At 46.1% G+C, this 18,321-nt stretch overlaps 1 protein-coding gene across 1 annotated transcript; it reads left to right on the top strand.

The window, feature by feature from the left end:
* Positions 1–14,951: 14,951 nt before the first annotated feature.
* LOC141464390 (protein shisa-1-like) lies at positions 14,952–16,508 on the top strand. The gene is made up of 2 exons (XM_074147275.1): positions 14,952–15,222; positions 16,021–16,508. Exons 1-2 carry the CDS (start codon positions 14,952–14,954, stop codon positions 16,506–16,508), a joined length of 759 nt encoding a protein of 252 aa, XP_074003376.1.
* The last annotated feature ends 1,813 nt before the right edge of the window (positions 16,509–18,321 follow it).

Here is an 18,321-nt window from a genome sequence, read left to right as displayed (position 1 = left end):
CCTTCAGAGTTTGTTTTTTTCACTTTAATGATACTCAAGAAATAGCTGTCTCAAGAAATAGCCTTAGGGAGCAGAGATTTTGCCCATAATTTAAAATTTTGACTGTCACAAATAGATTCTGAAGTATCTTCCCAGAGAAGAAAAATTTAGAAGTAGCTTAATTCAGGGAATATGAGACTGCTGAGAAGCATGAAAGCAGAACTGGGTATGGGCTTCTGCAAACTTTCCTTTAACCCTTGGGACTGTCCTTATTCTAAAGGGCCTTTCAGTGGAAATTTTTTAAAGTTTAGATGTCACGAGGTGGTGTCAGAGTCCTTATGTGGTGAGTTGCAGCATCATTATAATTACAGCCTCTGCTAAGAGATCCAATATTATGCAACTAATGAGTTTCCCCTGAAGGTTTGGTTTGGAAAATACCTCATGGAAAAAAATCTCTACCATTTCTTACACCTTCTGCTGTCATCCCCTGGACAGGGATGATCTCAGTGTGGGTCAAGTGCAGTGGTTCCCAATGCCTGGTTGCTAAAGTAATTAAAAAAATCCAGTCTAGCCCCTGATCTCACCTTCAAAAAGGTTTTATACCCCAGAAGAAGTGGTGACTACAAAGAGGCAGCAAGCCATCTGCATGCAGGGACCATCCCTCTCCTCGGCTAAATCCCGTACAATCAAATGGAGCACCTCTGGTGTCCCCAGTATTTTGAGCCCCCCCGGTTGTGTTGCTTTGCTTTAGAGGAATAATCTGCTCGCCATGCTGTGATGGGGCTGTGGGACAGCACCTCCAACCTGCTCAGAGTCAGGAGGTTTTTAGTTAATTAAAGCATCGCTTGCAGAGATGGAAAATCACTAAGGAGATGTGAGGTAAGGAAATGTTCAGGGGAGTGATGTAGGGGTTTTTTTTCCTTTGCAGTTGCTGTGGTTAGATGTTCTTAATGGAAGGAAAACAAAATGTCATAACAACAACTCCGATGAAATGGCCTGACACTTATGTCCACTTCCAGCAGAGTTTAGGGAGCTGACGAACACATAGTTTCATCTGGTTTGTTGTTCCTGGAACTGAACGGAATACTTACATAACAAATAGCTCATACGGTGAAGTTTCTCCTCTTTTCTAGTGAACAGCAAGGAGCGGGTTGTGATGTTTCTCAGATGCATTGTTTCTTTCAAAATTATCCTACAAGATTCTTCTTGCTTATTGCCTTGCATTTTGAGCTGCACTTCTTGGTTTTTAATGCTCTTATCATTAAACAGCATTCGTTGCTGCCCCCTGAATAAACTGTCTCCCTGAACATCACAGGGCGCGCTCATAGAAAATTTACCTGCCGCCTGAACTTGAGAAAGCAGATATAAATCTGACTTTTGCAAAGAGCCAGGTTAGTGAGAACTCACTTGCATGAACATTCATGGAATGGGACCGTGAGAGAAGTCTGAGCAAGGCCAAAGCAGATGTGTTTACCGTTTCAAACAAATCTCTGTAGATAATGTTTTGCAGTAAGTGTCTCTCTGTTTGTGAAGAATAAAGCCCTTCAGTCTTCAAACATCACAGATCCTGGGCTTCCCTGAGGACATAGAGCTATTCTCCATTGCCCTGCTGTCAAGTGGGAAAGTTGTTTCCTGGAACTTTTTTTTAACAGCTTCCATTGCGCACTGGGCTCCCAGTTGGATTCAAGCTCTGCATGAATGAAGCGATGACTGAGAGCTGGGAATGGTTGTCTTCCCCTTGGCATCGCCCTGGGTTAGCTGAGGGCTGAATTTGGCTGGCTGTCTTGCTACATCTGAAAACCGGTAGGGGCACTGGGACCTCTTACACAATAGAAAAAACGAGATCATATTGAATTAGATCCAAAGTGGAGCAGGAGGATTTAGAGATCTGACGGGTAAGGATTTATAAGGATCCGACGCGGACTCTTCCTCTAGAGTAGGTCATGATCGAACAAAATACAAGTGATCTCTGGCATTAAAATACATATGACAGAGACTGAATAGAATATTCTTTGCCACACTAACATGTTTCAGGGTCTTAAACTCTTTTTCCCAGCACACAAAGCTCTGACCCAGTCAAGCTTGTTAGCAGTGGCAAATTCATTCCTAACTATTTTTCTTTGATGAAATGGAGTTGTTCTTTTTTTGAGACAGGACTCAATCCGTGGTGACAAAGGGTGGATTATCTGCCTCTCAGCGAGCTATTGAAACCTATCAGAGAGAATTCAGATGTGGGTTTAGGAAAGCTATTGAAAACAGGCCAAGAACTGTATAATACAGGGAAGGAGAGCAGAAATGGTACTTAAATGCAGTGTGATATTAGGGTGTTGGCAGCATCTGGAGAACTGAGATGGTGTTTGGCAAATGACAGAAAGGGATGTGATTGAGGACTGGAGCCAAACTCAAGCTTGACTTGGCTGCAGACAGACTCTCCTCTGGGGTTTTCCCCTGCCGTACTTAGAAAATTGTTTTTTCCCATTTGTAATGAAGCTTAGATTTCAGTATCTATGCATGGACTACATATGCAGTAGCTTTTTAGTGAGAAAATTAGCTAGACCTTTCCCTGACACCCGGCTTTTATTCCAGGGTAAACAGAGGGGCTTTTGGAGATAGCTTCTTGTTAGAGATCAAATTAAGGAGGGATGTCCCTAGGGCTTGCAGTGGAAAAATACTTTAGGATTCTTCTATGCTGCCTCTCCAAGAACCTCCTTCTGTGTGTTGTGCATATCTGTGGATTTGACTCTTCTTTAATTACAGTTCTAATCATCTTACTCGTGCTTCATTTCCCATTGTAACTAAAAGGAATTTTAGGCTGCACTTTGCTTTTTTTCTTCCAAGTGGCTGCATAAATTTGCCCTTTTTAAAAAATGTGACTGATTATTTTATTGTGAAATCGTGTGCTCATCTAGTCAACGTTACTGAGTTGAGTCATGCCATTGTCAGGGAGAGCACCCGAGGGAACAAAGATGAACAATTGCAGGTTATTTGTCACCAGCGGTGTGTGAAGTGCTTAAACTCACTGAGTGATAGCAAATGACAGCGAGATGACTTTGTACTTACACATTGGAAATATAATATAGTCTAGTGAAATCTTTGGTGGTTTTATGTATAGGGACAATGGCAAATTTTAAGGGAAGGCAAACGCAATGTGTGTTTTTTATTCTGTCTCTAAGGACAGCCAACTCGTACCTTCTTCCGGTGGCGCTCCATGTCTGCCTGTTCCAGTGACCACTGGGGCCAAGTTGCAGTGGGCTTTGTTAGGATACATTTCCAAGGAATATCATCCCAGAACTTCCCATGCCATCTCTGTTCGCTGCTGACAGGGTCAAAGCGGCTTCCAGAAATAAGCTGGAAAAATACTGGAGAAGGGTGAAGGGGTAGGGAGGGAAATAACAATCTCAGTAACAGCAGTTTCCCCGGGACTGGGCACGACAATGGCTCGAGTCCTCTCTCCACTCTCTGCTCTCCTCGGCCTAGATCTGCCGGAGAATTTGCAAACACCAGTACCAGCCCATGTTGGGTATCCAGCACTGGAGGAATCCTCACATCCACCCATACCAGTTACCACCACACTGTTTTTATGTTCCAGTCTTGTTCCAATAGTTCCAGCCCCCCGTGAATTGATTGCCTGGTTTTATTCTTGTGCACCCCACACCCATAGGAACCCTTAAGGCCAGGCCCATTGCTCTGTAGTGTGCTGTGTTCAGGGCTGTCTCCTTTTTGTTAAAGAAAGCAATCTTAATTTTGGGGCTGGTGCAGGGAATAGAGTCTCTTCAAAGCCATCTCTTTAACTTAGGCCTCACAGGATTGCTTTAACCGAAGAGCGATGGAAGAAGCGGTGAAGAACAGTGGATCCCATTCATCTCTTGCTCAGCCTGTTGGACGATACTGTCCAATGACAAAGTCCTGCTGAGCGCCAACTGGACATCTACTAAAGCTGGAATGTGGGTAGAGGAAGCATGAATGTTTCTCTACAGTGAACTGGAAAAATAGTATGTGGTTGTCTAATAAAGTACTTCAAGGACACTCTAAAAGCAAACTTGACAGAGGGCAATTTGTCCAGCAACTCTTTGCGCTCTTAGCTACCAAGATGTAGAGAAAAAGTCCATATTGTGAAGAGGCACAGGCCTCTCTCGTTCCCTTGGACGAGAAACCCATGCAGGGTGAAGAGAACAGCGGCCGACTGGCTCGCACTGTAGTGTCACTGGAAATTGTACAACAGAAAGCGTTTATTAGATATAGGTCCCTACTGTTATTTGCAAACCCATCAGATTTACTCATCCACTGCTGGTTTTCAGCTCAGGATGACAACTCGGTTTGAAAAGCCCCATTGCATCACCCACCCATGAGCAGAACCTTGTTGCCCCTGGGTAATGTCATTCCAAATCATAAGAATTGGTTTGTACTTGTATTGTCAGAAAAGTAACACTTACTAACAACTCCCATTTCTCACTTTTCCCACACTTTCTCTTTGATATGAAATTCATAGGGGAAACGCAATACATCCCCAGATAGTTCCACTTAGGGAACTTTGGCACATGTGTCCTACTATTGACCAAAAAATAAATTGGAAGGCACCTCTGGAGGTCATCTAGTCCAACCTCCTGCTCAAGGGAAGTCTACCTTCAATTAAGGTAAGTATAATAATTACCTACATTAGAAAGTCTGGAGAGATGCAAGAGTAAGGCAAGTTTCCGTAAGATTAACTGTGCTGCTGAACCTCAGAATCCTAAAGCTCATATTCCCTTTAGTAATTCTGTATGAATAATTTCTTACTTTCCTTGTGCTTTCCTATTATATCTTTATTTTCTAAAATGCACGTTTGTGGGTTTTATCTGTTGATTGCTTTTGGCTATAAGACCTCAAACCAGAGCAATTTAAAGACAGAGGAAAAAAATCAGTTCTTAAAAAAACAGTGCAGCGATACATGAGTGTGTTACAGTGAGAGTTTAACACGCATGATCAGTGTGAAGCTGAGCTGCCAGCCATTAGCTGTGCTGCCACGCAACTTCTCAGGTTGGACAACACTGGATTTACTGATTATATTGTAATTTGGAAGTCAATAAACATAGCCATTGTCTTGGCTGCTGATGTTCTGACAACCAGCAATTTTTCTCACTCACTGTGTGTCTCAAACTTCATCTATCATACTCGGGATTACAAGCAGAGCATGAGGCAACATGCCATGGGAAACAATCGTGTGCTGGGATGATGTTCTTCCAGATCGCTTTTATTTGAAGTTAGTTGGATTTTATTACCGTTTTCTTTTCTTGAACCCTCTCCCCTCTGCTGTGGCCAAGGACAGATGTGCGTAGAGGATCAGCTTCCTCATCCTGGGCTGCATCTCGTATCTGAGCTGGGCTACAGCAGCCACATCTCCAGAGGTTCCTGGAGTTATTTCAGGCCACCAAAGGCTGCTGGAGTTATTTCAGTGACCTGCAAGGGCGGCAGCACCCAGGGAAGCGCCAGCCACACACCAACAGCTGGAGACAGAACAGGAGACACTGTCGGCTGTAGAATAGATGGGACATCTTTCTGCTTCTGGGTCATACGGAGAGAATAAAGCAAATTGGTGAGGTCCACCCTGACTTTCCGTTGTGAGACAGATGATCAATTGTGTGTTTCAATTAGTAAAACTAAAAGCCTCTCCTTCAGTTTAACCGCCTGAATCGAAAGAGAAACTGGCAGAGGGGAGATTTCACAGACGCGGTGTTTGTGTCAGAAATGCCATCAGTGGTTTTTAGCAATGTGTTCGGAACAGGCTCTGTGTCGGAGGCAGAGCACAACCTGCTCCCACAACGGTCAGCAAACTCAGCCCTCGCTTGCACCAGCCCTTACTTCACTCCCGAGGCTCAACAGCGCTTTGTACTCCTGACCTAAGGTGTCACCAGCCCTTCCTGGCAATGTCCCCTTCTGGGGAGCTGCCAATCACAGCGAGTCGTTCCGTTCGGTGGCACTTCTGCATTTGGGAAAATGTCACCCAGCTGAGATTAAAAAATTAATTCCTACATAACATATGCCTCACTCGAGCAGCTGAAGGCTGGTTCTTTAGTCTTACAATTCCACTTGTCTCTGCCACGTCTTCCTGTTCCTGGCCTGCCAGCTTGTCTGTGCAGCAGGTTATTTTTGCCTCCCATTACAGCAGATCTCATGAATTTGTTACAATACCAAAGTGAAACTCTGCTGTGACAAGTGACTCTGTAAAATAGACAAATAACATCTCATCCTAGAGTTTTGTTTTCATTAAGTGTCACTCCGTCCGTATCCCACTTGCTTAGGTCAAGGTATGGGCTCACCCCATGGCTATTTCTGCACACTCAGCCCCGGCACTAATAATTAATGAAGATACGCAGACCAAATAGTGCCCTTTATTCCAAACATCCAGCCTTGCTCCTGTCAGTGGGACTCTGAGACGATGATTGATGGCTGGCTTGGGAAACAAGGGAATTGCACTGCTGGTTTTGCAACTGGAATTCATGTAACACGCGTGTTGATCTCACGCAGGATGGAACAGGCTCCAGCTTGGTGTTGCCTGGCTTTGCTCTTTCCAGATGGCTAAGAGGAGAAAAAGGGAGGAAAATTTGCCGTTGCTGCTAATGGGACAGGCGAACACATATGGCAAATGGAAAAAAAAAAAAAGGCTTTTTTTATCTTCTCTGTCAAAGAAATAAAAGATTTTAGGCCAATTCTTCAGCTGATGATTAATCAAGTTGAACAGTTTCATTTCAGGTGAGGAGTTGGCCCTTTACATTTTCCCTGAGTTGGAATAGGGGATGTTGAAAAAGGCCTTAGAAACTCTTAATGTTAACATTGGTTAAAAATACAAAGAGATGCTTTAGTGTGACCAAGGGCTACAAGCAGGCTGGGCATTCTGAAAATACCACGGGGCCGACCACTTCCCTTCTCCCATCTCCCAGGAAGGGTGCAGCCATGGCTGGAACAGAAATTGGGGCTCCGTCTCTCAGATTACCTTCACGCCCGCGCTGGGGCTTTGTGGCCAGCTCTGTTGAACTCTGCCGACATACAATAGCTCTCCTTCCAAGGAGGGGGCTAAAAGTAAATGCAAATTTCATCAGCTGTATGTATCCTGCTCTTGCATTAGGATCCCCGGGGAGCAGAGGAGTCTCTGCAATCTCCCAAGGGGCTGCCAAGGCCGGTGGTTTCTCAGTCGCTGGCACCCTCTGGTGGAAGAGAGCCCAGGGAGGACTTTATTGCTCGGGCACAAGGTCAGAGTTGTGTTCTTTGAGAGACGAGCTGTATCTTGTCAGGCTTCTGCCATGTTGTTGCTGGTCCATCCACTGAAGTGCCAAGCCCCAGCTGGACCTGTCCTGTGTACCATGATGTTGTGCTGGGTTGTGTCCTGGGAGAGATAAGGGTGTTAATAGTTCTGCAAACCAGCCAAGGTCTAATATCTCCTCAGAGCGTGCGGAAGCATTATTGGTTTTGGTGGCAATTGATGCACAACTCATTCAGGGTGAAAAGAAACCTGCTTAAGACAGGTCTTCTGCAAGGCTTGATGTTAAAGAAAGCTACACCAACCCCTAGCTTTGGCTGCTGGCTCCTGGAGAAGGAGATTTCCATCGTGAAAGACCGCTTGCCACATTCTTTCTCCTCCTGGCAGCACTTAATCATCCCTAACCCCGAGAAGAGAGCTCTGTGCAGGTCTCCACATTTCCATTCTTTCTCTGTTGTGCGGTGAAACCCCACAAACAGTACTGTCATTTGAGGAGCACGTTGTGGGTGATCAGGAGTTGGGAGCAGGGACAGAGCACGGGACTGGCCCTGGCCAAGTGCTAAAATCACTGTATGAGCATCCTGCGGGGCTGGATGTTTTCAGAGTTGGGGGGCAACGGGAAGTTAATGGTAGAAGGCACTTAGAGATGTTCAGCCAGGGGTGATACGGACTGGAACAGTTATGCAAAACCACGACGTGAATGAGCTTATCCTGGTATTTATTAGCTCATTTGGGACAAAGGATCAGCCGTGAGATATCTCGGTGAAAGTGCAGTTTTGTAACCCACAACCCATTGCTAGTGCATGCCCAGAGTATTCCCCGCGGCAGGAGAGGAGCCAGTGGAGATGTGACCTGACAGCCTGGGTTAACCCTTCAGGATAGACAGCTCTCAGAGGGCTGGAAAATGAAGGGCACAGCCCAGAGCACAGGCTAAACTTCAAAGCCACACTTTAAATTGCTGCCCTTTTTTTTTTTTTGCTCACTGATTATTTTGCATTATATCTGAGATCAGTCGGGAAGAAGAGAAAAGACTTTTAGCAGCAGACTAAAGTAACATGACAGAACTGTTCAATGTTTTAATGTCTGGGGGATTTAGTCCCTTATCTCTGGTGCCAGCTGGGGTGAATGAAAGAGTTTTCTTGGCATTAGATGAAAATTAAAACATCACTTATAAGAAGTAATGGTCAAGCTGAAAGAGGTTCAGAGGTTCACCTTGAGGTTTGGCTTTGATTAAGTATCCAGAAATACCGATGCCTCTTTAAATGATCTGAACCTCTTGGTAATGAACGGGGCAGGGAGGACACACTGTTTCTCCAGCATTTTCTGTTGTTCCCTGGGCACAGGAGGACAGCGAAATGTGGCCACTTTGCTTCCCTTTCTACTCAGGAATCATTCAGAGAGGCTCTTCTTTTAATGGCCGTGGAGCAGAAATGTAAAATAGTAAAAATACTAAGTGAACTGAACTTTTCTAAATTTCTAGAAAGGCTTGGGCTCTGTGAGGGCAACAGTTTGGTTTCCTGTTTACCTTCTTCAAATATTTCCCCTTGCCTGAATGCCAAGTGACCGATTTCACCGTACACGCCAGTGTATGCGGTTCAGTGCCCTTCCCCGCTGCAAGGTCTGTCTGCGCCGCGCAGAACACACTGGTCCGTCCTCGCAGGGGTGTTGTCGGGACAGTTTAGACCTCTGAGGCCAAATTCACTCCGTAGGTAACTAAGGGAAATGCAGAGAATGGCCTCAGAAAAAGATCTGGTCCCCATGGTATCACCCGGGTTTGTATCCTGTTGAATTCCACTTTTCTTACAGTCTGCACGGAGGAGCTCTAATTTGAAACCGAAGCAACAACCAAGATTCAGCTTCACAGGGTTTGCTGACACGTTGTTCTGCCAGAAATCCAGATAAATAGCCTAGAGGAAGGGGGCTCTGCAGCCCCCGCTCCCCGGGGTCTGCCCTTCTTCCTCAAGGCACAGTTTTGTGGTTGACAATCTGAGCCACCCACACCGGTTGTTGCAGACTGCCCCTGTGCTACGGCGCAATGAATCTTCCCAGTGCAATCACACAAGAAAAAAAGGGATTAAAATGCAGGATTCTGACAGGTGGTCCCCAAACCACAAGCCAGGGAAGATAAAGCCAATTCCACAGCGAATGGATGAGTGGCACATGGTCTGCCAGCAGATTCAAAGCAGCCATAAGTGACTGATGGCATAGAAGTGTCAGAGCAATTGCAGAACTGCCAGGCAGATCGCAACTTGTGTCTGCGGAATGTAAGAAAGTGTCAAGAGAGACAATCACAAGAGACATCAAAATAATTTCAAGAAAGAAACAAGCAGTAACCAGAAAGCGCGATGAAGGCCTTGTACCAAGAAATAGAGGAATGAGTCTTGTGATGGACATCTAAATCGCTGCTTAATCTAATCCCCGATACAGAGCCTACCGGGACTGACCTGCTCTTGGTCAGTCATCACGCACCTTCACTGTCTTCTGAAAAGCCTTAGGTGATGTGGTGTTTATGAAGGGATTGCTTCTTTGCTGGTTTGCATATTTTCTGTGTGTCTGTCTGCCTTTCTCTGGGACTGACGGAAACCTGGTACTTACAGCTGCTGGGTCCCAAACCTCCATTTACTACATCACTTTGCTCCTATAGAAATTTAAAAAGGAAAGTGATTTACAAAGGCATCTACCTTACCCCATCTCCTTTTCTTAATGTAGCTGTGAAGGATGTGTTCCTGCATGAAATTATCTAGTAATTTTCTTGTCTTTATCTTCAGTGCTTGAAGTGTTCTTAGGAGAAGCACTGCCAGACTTTCAACATATTGTTATGGTTATCACCTTGATAAATATAACCCTATTCTGTCTGCTCACCCTCTCTTTGAGTCTTCCCTGCTGACTCCTTATTCTCTTTCCTGTTGAGCTAAACTTTCTTTTCTTTATTTTCAGCATCTTCACAGCCTTTTCCTCAACCAGTTTCCAACATCTTCCTGACTAGTCTTCACCTTTTCTACCCTCTCCCAATTGCTATGAAAATGTTGGCTCCGATTCCCTGCTGCCCACAGAAAGCCTCCAGCTTGTTAAAATTCAAGTTTCTTTATACTTTCCATTGTCCTGTTTGAGAGAAGGTCCTTGTAACTCAATATTCAAAAAGTTAGCTCCTCCTCAAAGGCGAGTTCTGCAATACACGACCAGTGTAGCTCACAAGGAACCTGACCTCCATAGTCCCACTAATGCCCCACACGAAAACTATTAGCAAATTAGTGAAGAAACTATTTGTGTATTATTTTATACAGCACCCTGCACAGTTTCCTTGACTGACAGTTGGGTAATACACACAGAGAAATACGAATGAAATTCCACAGACGCCCTGTCAGGACTTATTCCTGACCACGCTCCGATGAACCCGAATGCCCGCAAAGACTTTGAGTTAAGCTTATGAAGGATGATTCAAGCTGTCATGATACTTCTCGGTGACTTGACTTCAGTTCGGATAGAAACGCCGAGCCTCTGATAGCAGTCCTTTATACTCAGCCAGAAAATGCCTACTGCAGAACAATCCAGCAGAAAATAATAAGAGCCCAAGGGGTCAGACACTCGTCCAATTCAGAGCTGGAGATTTTAAGAGCAGGTTTTCCTGTGAGATTTCCAGCATTTCAGGCTTCTCATCCTCTAAACTCTGAAGCGGCTGCATCTCAAAAAAAAAAGAAAGAAAAACTTACAACTAACTAACTGAAAAAAAAAAATAATAATATAGACTTGTTTGAACTCCAAAAGCATTGTGATTTGAGCTGGCGATGGAAAGTTTGGCTCAGCCCTTGCTGCGTTTGATTCTCGGGTTCCATCTGTGAGGGCAGCATCGTCGGGCACCGCCTGGGCCTGATCTTTACCCAGAGAGAGCTCCAGCAGCTCCCGCTGGCTCCCAGGGAAGGGAGGAGGAACCCTCCCCTCTCGAAAATCAGGCCTATTGTATATGAACAATCAAGAGCATTCAGGCTGAACAACCCTTCAAAAAGCACACCTCAGGAATTCACCATCTCAATAAGGCCTGTCATTCTCTTCTGAGTAACCCCTTGTAATAGGTGGTTTGTCTTTTTAGGTGAGGAGGGCCACCTGAGCGCCCAGCTTCTTGCTGCCATCAAAAGGGGGCTCATTCGAGAGGGAAGAGCCCAGCAGGGAACACACGAAAACCTGATTTCCTCCCTCATGGGGTAGAAAAGTGCAGAAATGAGGCTGGCCCTTCAGGAAGGAGAAAACAGCCGTGTAGTTGGGAGAAGCAAAGAAGGAAAATCACCAGGAGTGAAGGGGCTGCCAAAGTCTAATTCAGGGAAAATTTAAGACCTGGATTTTTACTGAAGTCTGTTGGAAATTGCTGGTCAAAAAATAATGCCTAAAAAAAGGACTAATGGTGTTAAATCCACTGATGTGAGCCACCTCTGTCCCATCCTCTTCGCTGAGGACGGTGAACAGTACGGACTGGCTTTAATATTTCTTGGTTTTGTTTTTAAAGAGGTGGCAACCTAGAAAATGAGAATGTAAAATACAGGCTCCGTTTAGATTTTTGGGACTAGGCAAGTGATTACCCGTGGATCAGGTGGGACTGTATCAGGGGTGCACAACCTGCACTGTTGTAACGGTACATACAGATCAAAGAGACTGGTGGTGTCTTTTCATCTGCTCCTAAAGCCCCACAGTCCCGCTCTGCCGTCACCCTCATCTTCACTCCTGTGGATGAAGTAATGCCACGTGTCAGGCAGGACACAGCTCACACACACGCGGAGCACTAAAGCCCACCAACAGGAATATGTAAAACATGCAGAGATTGTGTCCCTTTTTAGACTGATAAGCTCACAGGTCTGCTAGTTTTCTCCTGCAGAGGCAGGGGACATTTTCACAGATGCTTATGCTGTTGATTCTCTACTCCGTTTTCACCTAAAACCCGGGCAGAGCATTTACAGGACAGACGAAGCCAGGCGAGCCCGCATTACAGACAGCTATTTTCTCAAGAAGGAGACTGTGGTACCACATCACGAAAGAAAACTAAACAGAAAACTGCAGGGAAAGGAAAGCAGCTGCAAATCAGGAAGTTTCCAGATTGTGCTTTCTGCTTCGAATAACAGGAATTTTTAATCATCTTGTTGCAAACATCAAATTCACGAGGGGGAATGTACATTTCCCTAAATAAGAGCAACAACCCTCACATGGACAAAAAAGACTTCTCTCTAAGGGCTATTTCCATGGTAACTTGTAAATTCAAAGCTCAAGCTGTTTTGGCTGCAGGGATACTCAGGAAAGGTAACAAGATTGTTTGTTGTTGTTAATAATAGGAAACCGTCATCACTGGCCTCTCATGCAAAACAGGCTGCATTGTTTTTCTTTAAAACTTCCCCAAAGCTGGCAAAGAACAAGCATGAAAAATTTCACCCTGGCAGGTGAAAGACTAAGAAAGCTGAGAATGACTGAACGGAAGGAATTAGAATAGAAAGTTATTCATGATTTACCCTTGTAGTTCCCGACCAGCATCCCAATATCGCCACGCAGCCCTTCGGATCCTCTCAAAATTGGAAGTGGGTCACAAGTTATGTAAGCACATACAATTTTTACACACAATTTAATTCATTTCCTCCTGCAGCGGTGAAGGGGACATCACAGCACACAACGGTCCAGGGCAAAAAGAAGATGAGAGATTGAGAATCGGGAAACCAATGCCCCCCGGAACACACACAAACACACACGCAGACCCTGGGTAGGAGCTCTGCTTTTAATTTCCAAGAGTTTATCCCTGCAAAGAGATAAATGCAGAGAGAGGAGACGGTGTAAGGGGGGCCTCATTCAAAGTGTTAATGCACGGAACAGCTTTGTGCAGTTCTCGGCATTTGAACACCTGGCTTAGCAGGTGTCTTTATACTCTTTTAATGTAAGAGGGGAGGAAATAGTTGCATCCCGTTATCTTTCCTGAGGTCCGTTTTATTAAGATGAACTCTGCAGCACTAAGCACATGCTTAAAACCTGTCCGAGGCTGCTTTTTCCCATAACAACAAATAATAAAAGTTAGTATTTAGCCTGGCCTAATCATGCTGAGGTTGAATGTGTGAATAAACTGGAATCTGCCTTAAGGCAAATACGGCTTTGGACTTAAAGTATTGCGTCAGTGCTTTGAGAATCCAGGCCAAGACAGCACACCCCTCACCTCTGGCTCTCTTTAAAAGGGTGTTGGGGCTGCTCAGTATTTTCTCGATCGTGCCCATGGATTTATAGGATTAGGTCCCACGCCGTCAGCCAACCTTGCACTTGCAGAGCTGAAATGCAGCAGGAGAAAATGCATCTCATTGCGCTGAGCAGGATTTGGAAAGGTCTCTAGTTCCAAGCAGAGATTGCAGTTAACATTTCTGAATCCAAGGATCTCTTTAACCACGTTTGCCAAAAAGCCAATTAAAAAATGGTACACGAAAGGTGACTGATGTCTTTGGCAGACTGAAATATGACTCAACTGCACCTACAAAATAGTTAATAAAGCATAAATGTGCAAGCTGTTATCTAATATTAAAACAAAAAAGAAATCATCAGATGGGAGATAACTGTGCAAATGTTTCTGTAAGTTTGCGTCATGGGAGAGTCTCCCTCTGCAACCAATGCAATCCTAAAAAACGATGTGGGAACCAGCTTTTGTGCAGGATATTAGTCCAAAAGCTGCTGCCCAAATTCCCTGCTTTTCAAGGTGCTCAATTAGCAGCAATTTTCTTCCTCGCTGCAGTTAAGCACAGGCTGAGGAGGCTTCAGCCATGGATCCCGTTAATCCAGCAGGTAGGGAGACTTGTGAGGGAACTAAGAAAGACCACAAATGTTATTTGTAGTTCAAAGATGAAGAAGTCAGTACCACTGCGTGCTGCTAGGGGGTCTTTGGAACGCTGTAGGATTTTCTTGCGTAGGTGAAACTTCTAAGATCTTAAAATAGGCATTTGTCCCCTGAAATACTCTTTTTAATTCAGGGGTTGCACTCTGTGTAGGGAAAGCGAAAGCGCAAAGCACCCTTTAAAATTTTCAGCCTCTAGGTTTTCAGCCACGGAGACAGAAATTTGACCAACTTAGAGCTTTCAAAATTAATTTTTCCAACATTTTCAGATTAACATCTTCTTCTTTGTACTTATGTAATTGATTATGCATGTTAAATACGGTAAGTATTACCGTGTTTCCAGCTTGTACCCCTCACACTTTAGAGCCCGCTAGAAGCTGGTTATCCCTGTATGTTCTTTCTGCTCTGGAAACCTGATTTCTTGCTTGTCACCGTGCTTTGTCCCCTGCGCAGTCCCCAGCCTCCCGCCTCTGACACTTCAGCTACTCCCGAGTCCCTGAAGGAATGAAGCTTTGGTACCAGGACAGCCCTGGGCTTTCTGCATCCCGCACCCATCCCTGCCAGTGGAAATGCCTCACCCTGAGTGCCATCTCCAGCAGGAACCAGTGGCTGCTCCCTGCTGGAATGAAAGAGAGAAAGGAGGGAAGGTGGAGCCGGAGCAGCTGCAAATGGTTTCCAATTAATGGGTCCTTCTTTGTTGCTGTAAAGAGAGGGGATTAGAGGCAGGTCACAGGCCCGGAGATAAAACCTGCTGGAACAGGAGCTTAGGCAGTGCCTCGGTGGTCGGGGAGCACCGTGCTCTGTGGCTGCCTGGGGCGGTGAGGACCTCGCCTTTAGGGAAAGAAGGGGGACAGAGAGGGCCAAGTGGCTAGAGGTGGGACCCCTGCGTGAGTCACCATGGCCAGGGGGTTCCTCTGTGCCCTAGTGCTGCTGGTGGCCCTGCCACCCGCCCCTGGGCAGGCAGGGGAGTACTGTCACGGCTGGGCTGGCAGCCTCCAGCGCCGGCACCGCGGCTTCCAGTGCCCCGAGCGCTACGATGGCCCGGAGGCCACTCTGTGCTGTGGCACCTGCAGCTTGCGCTACTGCTGCTCGTCCAGAGAGGCCCGCCTGGACCAGGGCCGCTGCCCTGGTGACTATCAGCAGCCCAGCCCCAGGCCTCCAGTGCCAGGTAAGCTTCCCGTGCCTCTAGCAGACGGGGAGGGGACATATCATGTGCTTTCTTCTTTGTGTCCCTTGTAACAACCTTCCCTTGGTGGCATCAGCCAGATCCTTCCTCTTTTCTCTGCCCTTCGGAGCTGTAACCGTTGCAGAGGGTGTGGAGCCCTGGCACGGTGCTTATTATGGCCAGAGCCGCTCAGTTCCCTTCACTGGGAAGACAGAAGAACTTGGGGCTTCACTCAAAAGACTTTTCTATCAGTCCTGCTCTTAGGAAAGGCTCTAAGGTACTAGCAAAGGAGCGTGGTGACACCTCGGATGTTTCTATCCCTGGCGGAACATGTGTGTTGCCAGCCGGTTCTGCTAATGCACGGGGATGCCTCCAAGTAACGTGTTAATAACTTAAGTTCTCTTGTAAAAACACTTTTAGTCCTCAAACCCAGATTCCACAGGCAGCCCAGCGGCAGTTCAGGTACTCACTGTAAAAATCAGTTACCAGTCTGAATTTCTACTTAGATGTGCACAAGTGACGGTAGCTGTGACGTCTGCGTCCCGGCACAGCTCTTGCACGGACACTAACGGCAGATGCTGTAGGACCGACTGGTCCGACCCTCTGTGCTTCAGTCAGGCTTTTTCAAAGGAGCCTGTCGGGGCAATTGCCAGTTTCTAATCTTCTTGCCGCAGCAAGAGAAGAGACGAGAGTAAAACTGCTCCGTCCTGCTCCCTGGTGCACGTTAAGGAACGGAGAAGAGAATATAACCTGGAATATCCATGGGGGAATGCTTGGCTAACGTCACTCTTACATTTTCAGTGCCCGTGTACCTGCCGTTCCTTCTCGTGGGGTCTGTATTTGTGGCGTTTGTTGTTGGCGGTGCCTGCGTTGGAATTTGCTGCTGCAAATGCTTAAAATCCCAGGAGGAGGAGGAGCAGCAAAGTGGACTTGCACCCGGCCAGACTTGGCTACTAGAACCTGATCTTCCTCCTCGCCTCTCCAGTTCCAGTTCCGCCACCAGAACCTCGCTGAGTAATGGTCCTCAGCCCAGCAACGTCTGCATGACTCTGGCTCCGTCCCTCCCTATTATTGGGTTGGCTGAAGATGCTCAGTTTTTAAGCCCTCCATGCCCCGGTGGACAACTCTTGCACCCTTCCCGTGCTCACCACAGGATTCCGACTGACCCCACTGCGATAATCCCTCCGACAGCTTTCCTTAAAAGAACAATTTATGGGCACAGCGTTAATGCCTCCCCCCTTGGGGTAACACAGGGTGACCAAATGATGCACTCGGGAGTTCACGTCTGAGGGGATGACGCAGCCTCAACTGGATCCTCACTATTATAAAAAGTTCTTTGGGACCAAAAGGAGGACTTTCAAATGTTTGACACTCTTAGGAAGTGCTTTTTGGCTTTTTACAGCTCTGAAGGTGACATTTTAGAACTTCTTTTAGCTTCTCATTCTTTTAACTTGTGTTATTTTAATGCTACTGAAAAAGGCAAGATTCGGGGGCCTGTTCACCTGGTGAAGGAATGACTGAAGTGAGTTTCACCTTTCCCTGGTGCTTTCAAGCTGCCGTACCACGCCAGGCCCATGGAGGGGACATGTCAGGGGGCTCGGGTTCAATTCGTGTAGCTGTGTCACTTCTCAGCAACTTCAGACAGGGAGGTGCCTCAGAGGAGTTATTAATCGTGGACACTTGGCAGCCTGTAAAGCACAGGAAGGATGTACTTAATCCAGACACTCCTACCCATAAAGTGATGCAGGATGGGGAACACCCTCCTGCACCATCTTGGTGCTGCTAAAGGGGCAACTTCTAACCCTAATTTCAGTAAAATGTACGTTTAGTGCAGATACAAGGGGAAGGTAATAAGACAATGTGTGTGTTGCATTCTCTCTTCCGGTGGCTTAGTGGTCTTTTTTCTTTCTTTACATAACTGGACACTTCAAAAGGATGAAGAATTAGAGGGGAAGGTTAAGAACTAATTAAAACTCCAATCAGTTTTCTGAGAATACGCTGGGAAATGTTGCCTGCTTTGACTCCCTGGTAAGACGCCCCCTGTCTGGCTGCAGCCCTCCCCTTCCCAGCAGGGCACCCATAGGAAGAAGTTGTCGAAATACGCTACTTGCCGCTGGAGTGTTTGAACGCCTCCTCACGGCACAGAGCCCTGGGTGGTTCCGCTGTCAAGGCACGTTTAAAGGACTCCACAGGCGTTACCAGTAGGAGCAGGGGCCAAGGCTTAAAAATCTTATATGTGTAAATGCTAAAGCCTTTCCCGTGCCTGTCAAGCAGAAAACTGGTGCCGTAAAGGTGCTTGGAGACTTCTGTAAATCAATTGGACTAATATACTTTGTATTTTGTATAATTTAAACAATATCATATATTGTAAACAAGCGTATGACCTGACACTACGTCGTGTATCTTTTATTTCCCAACGTTATATCGTAATTGTGGTGAGCAGCATGTCCTACAGTGATGCTTATGCTAAGCCCCCAGATATCCGAGTGCCCTAGCTCGGAAGGGCAAGGTGATATATCCGAGTAATTTCCTGACTCCTTCGTGGGTGTGGATCAGAAATTTCACAGAATTCAGCTGACCCAGGGCTGTGACTGACGGTTGCTCGGCCGGTTCCTCTGAAAATTGGAAGAAGAATATCAGCGTGAAAACAGAATACCCTAAAAAAAGGCTCCCCCCAAATCCTGAGACTCATGTTGTACACTCGTTTTAGTACCGAAAAAAAAAATAGTAAGGCTTCCAAAATATCTTAGCTGGAACTAAAAAATGTTGTCCTTGCTCCAGTCGGTGACAGGTCACTGGGATTTAGCGGTAACTTTGCCAATACCCAGTACGGCAGCTGGAAAGCTGGTTCCTAGAGTTAGGGTTTAAGCTGGTATCGCTGAAAGCACTTAGAAAATGGCTTCCTTTATTTTCGAAAGTAACTGCCGTTTGCGGTTGCCTTAGGAAAATCTGTAGCTGAAGGGAGTAGTTTATCTGGTTAAGTGCCCAGATTTGATAGCACGGGACAAAAACTCGTGTCAGTTTAGAGACAAATGAACAAAATCCTTCCTGATGCCCTTTGTTCTGGGAAATGCAGAGCCCATCCGGAGCCTCTCGCGGCAC

This window comes from Numenius arquata, chromosome 5 (assembly GCF_964106895.1).
Source record: "Numenius arquata chromosome 5, bNumArq3.hap1.1, whole genome shotgun sequence".
In the NCBI taxonomy this organism is placed as follows: domain Eukaryota; kingdom Metazoa; phylum Chordata; class Aves; order Charadriiformes; family Scolopacidae; genus Numenius; species Numenius arquata.
This window is presented reverse-complemented; position numbering and strand designations above follow the sequence as displayed.

What these genes read in the sequence shown, in the direction of transcription:
- LOC141464390 (XM_074147275.1), top strand. Translation starts at nt 14,952, where the DNA reads ATGGCCAGGGGGTTCCTCTGTGCCCTAGTGCTGCTGGTGGCCCTGCCA. An exon ending in CCCCAGGCCTCCAGTGCCAG is followed by an intron (nt 15,223 to 16,020) that starts GTAAGCTTCCCG and finishes TTACATTTTCAG; the next exon opens with TGCCCGTGTACCTGCCGTTC.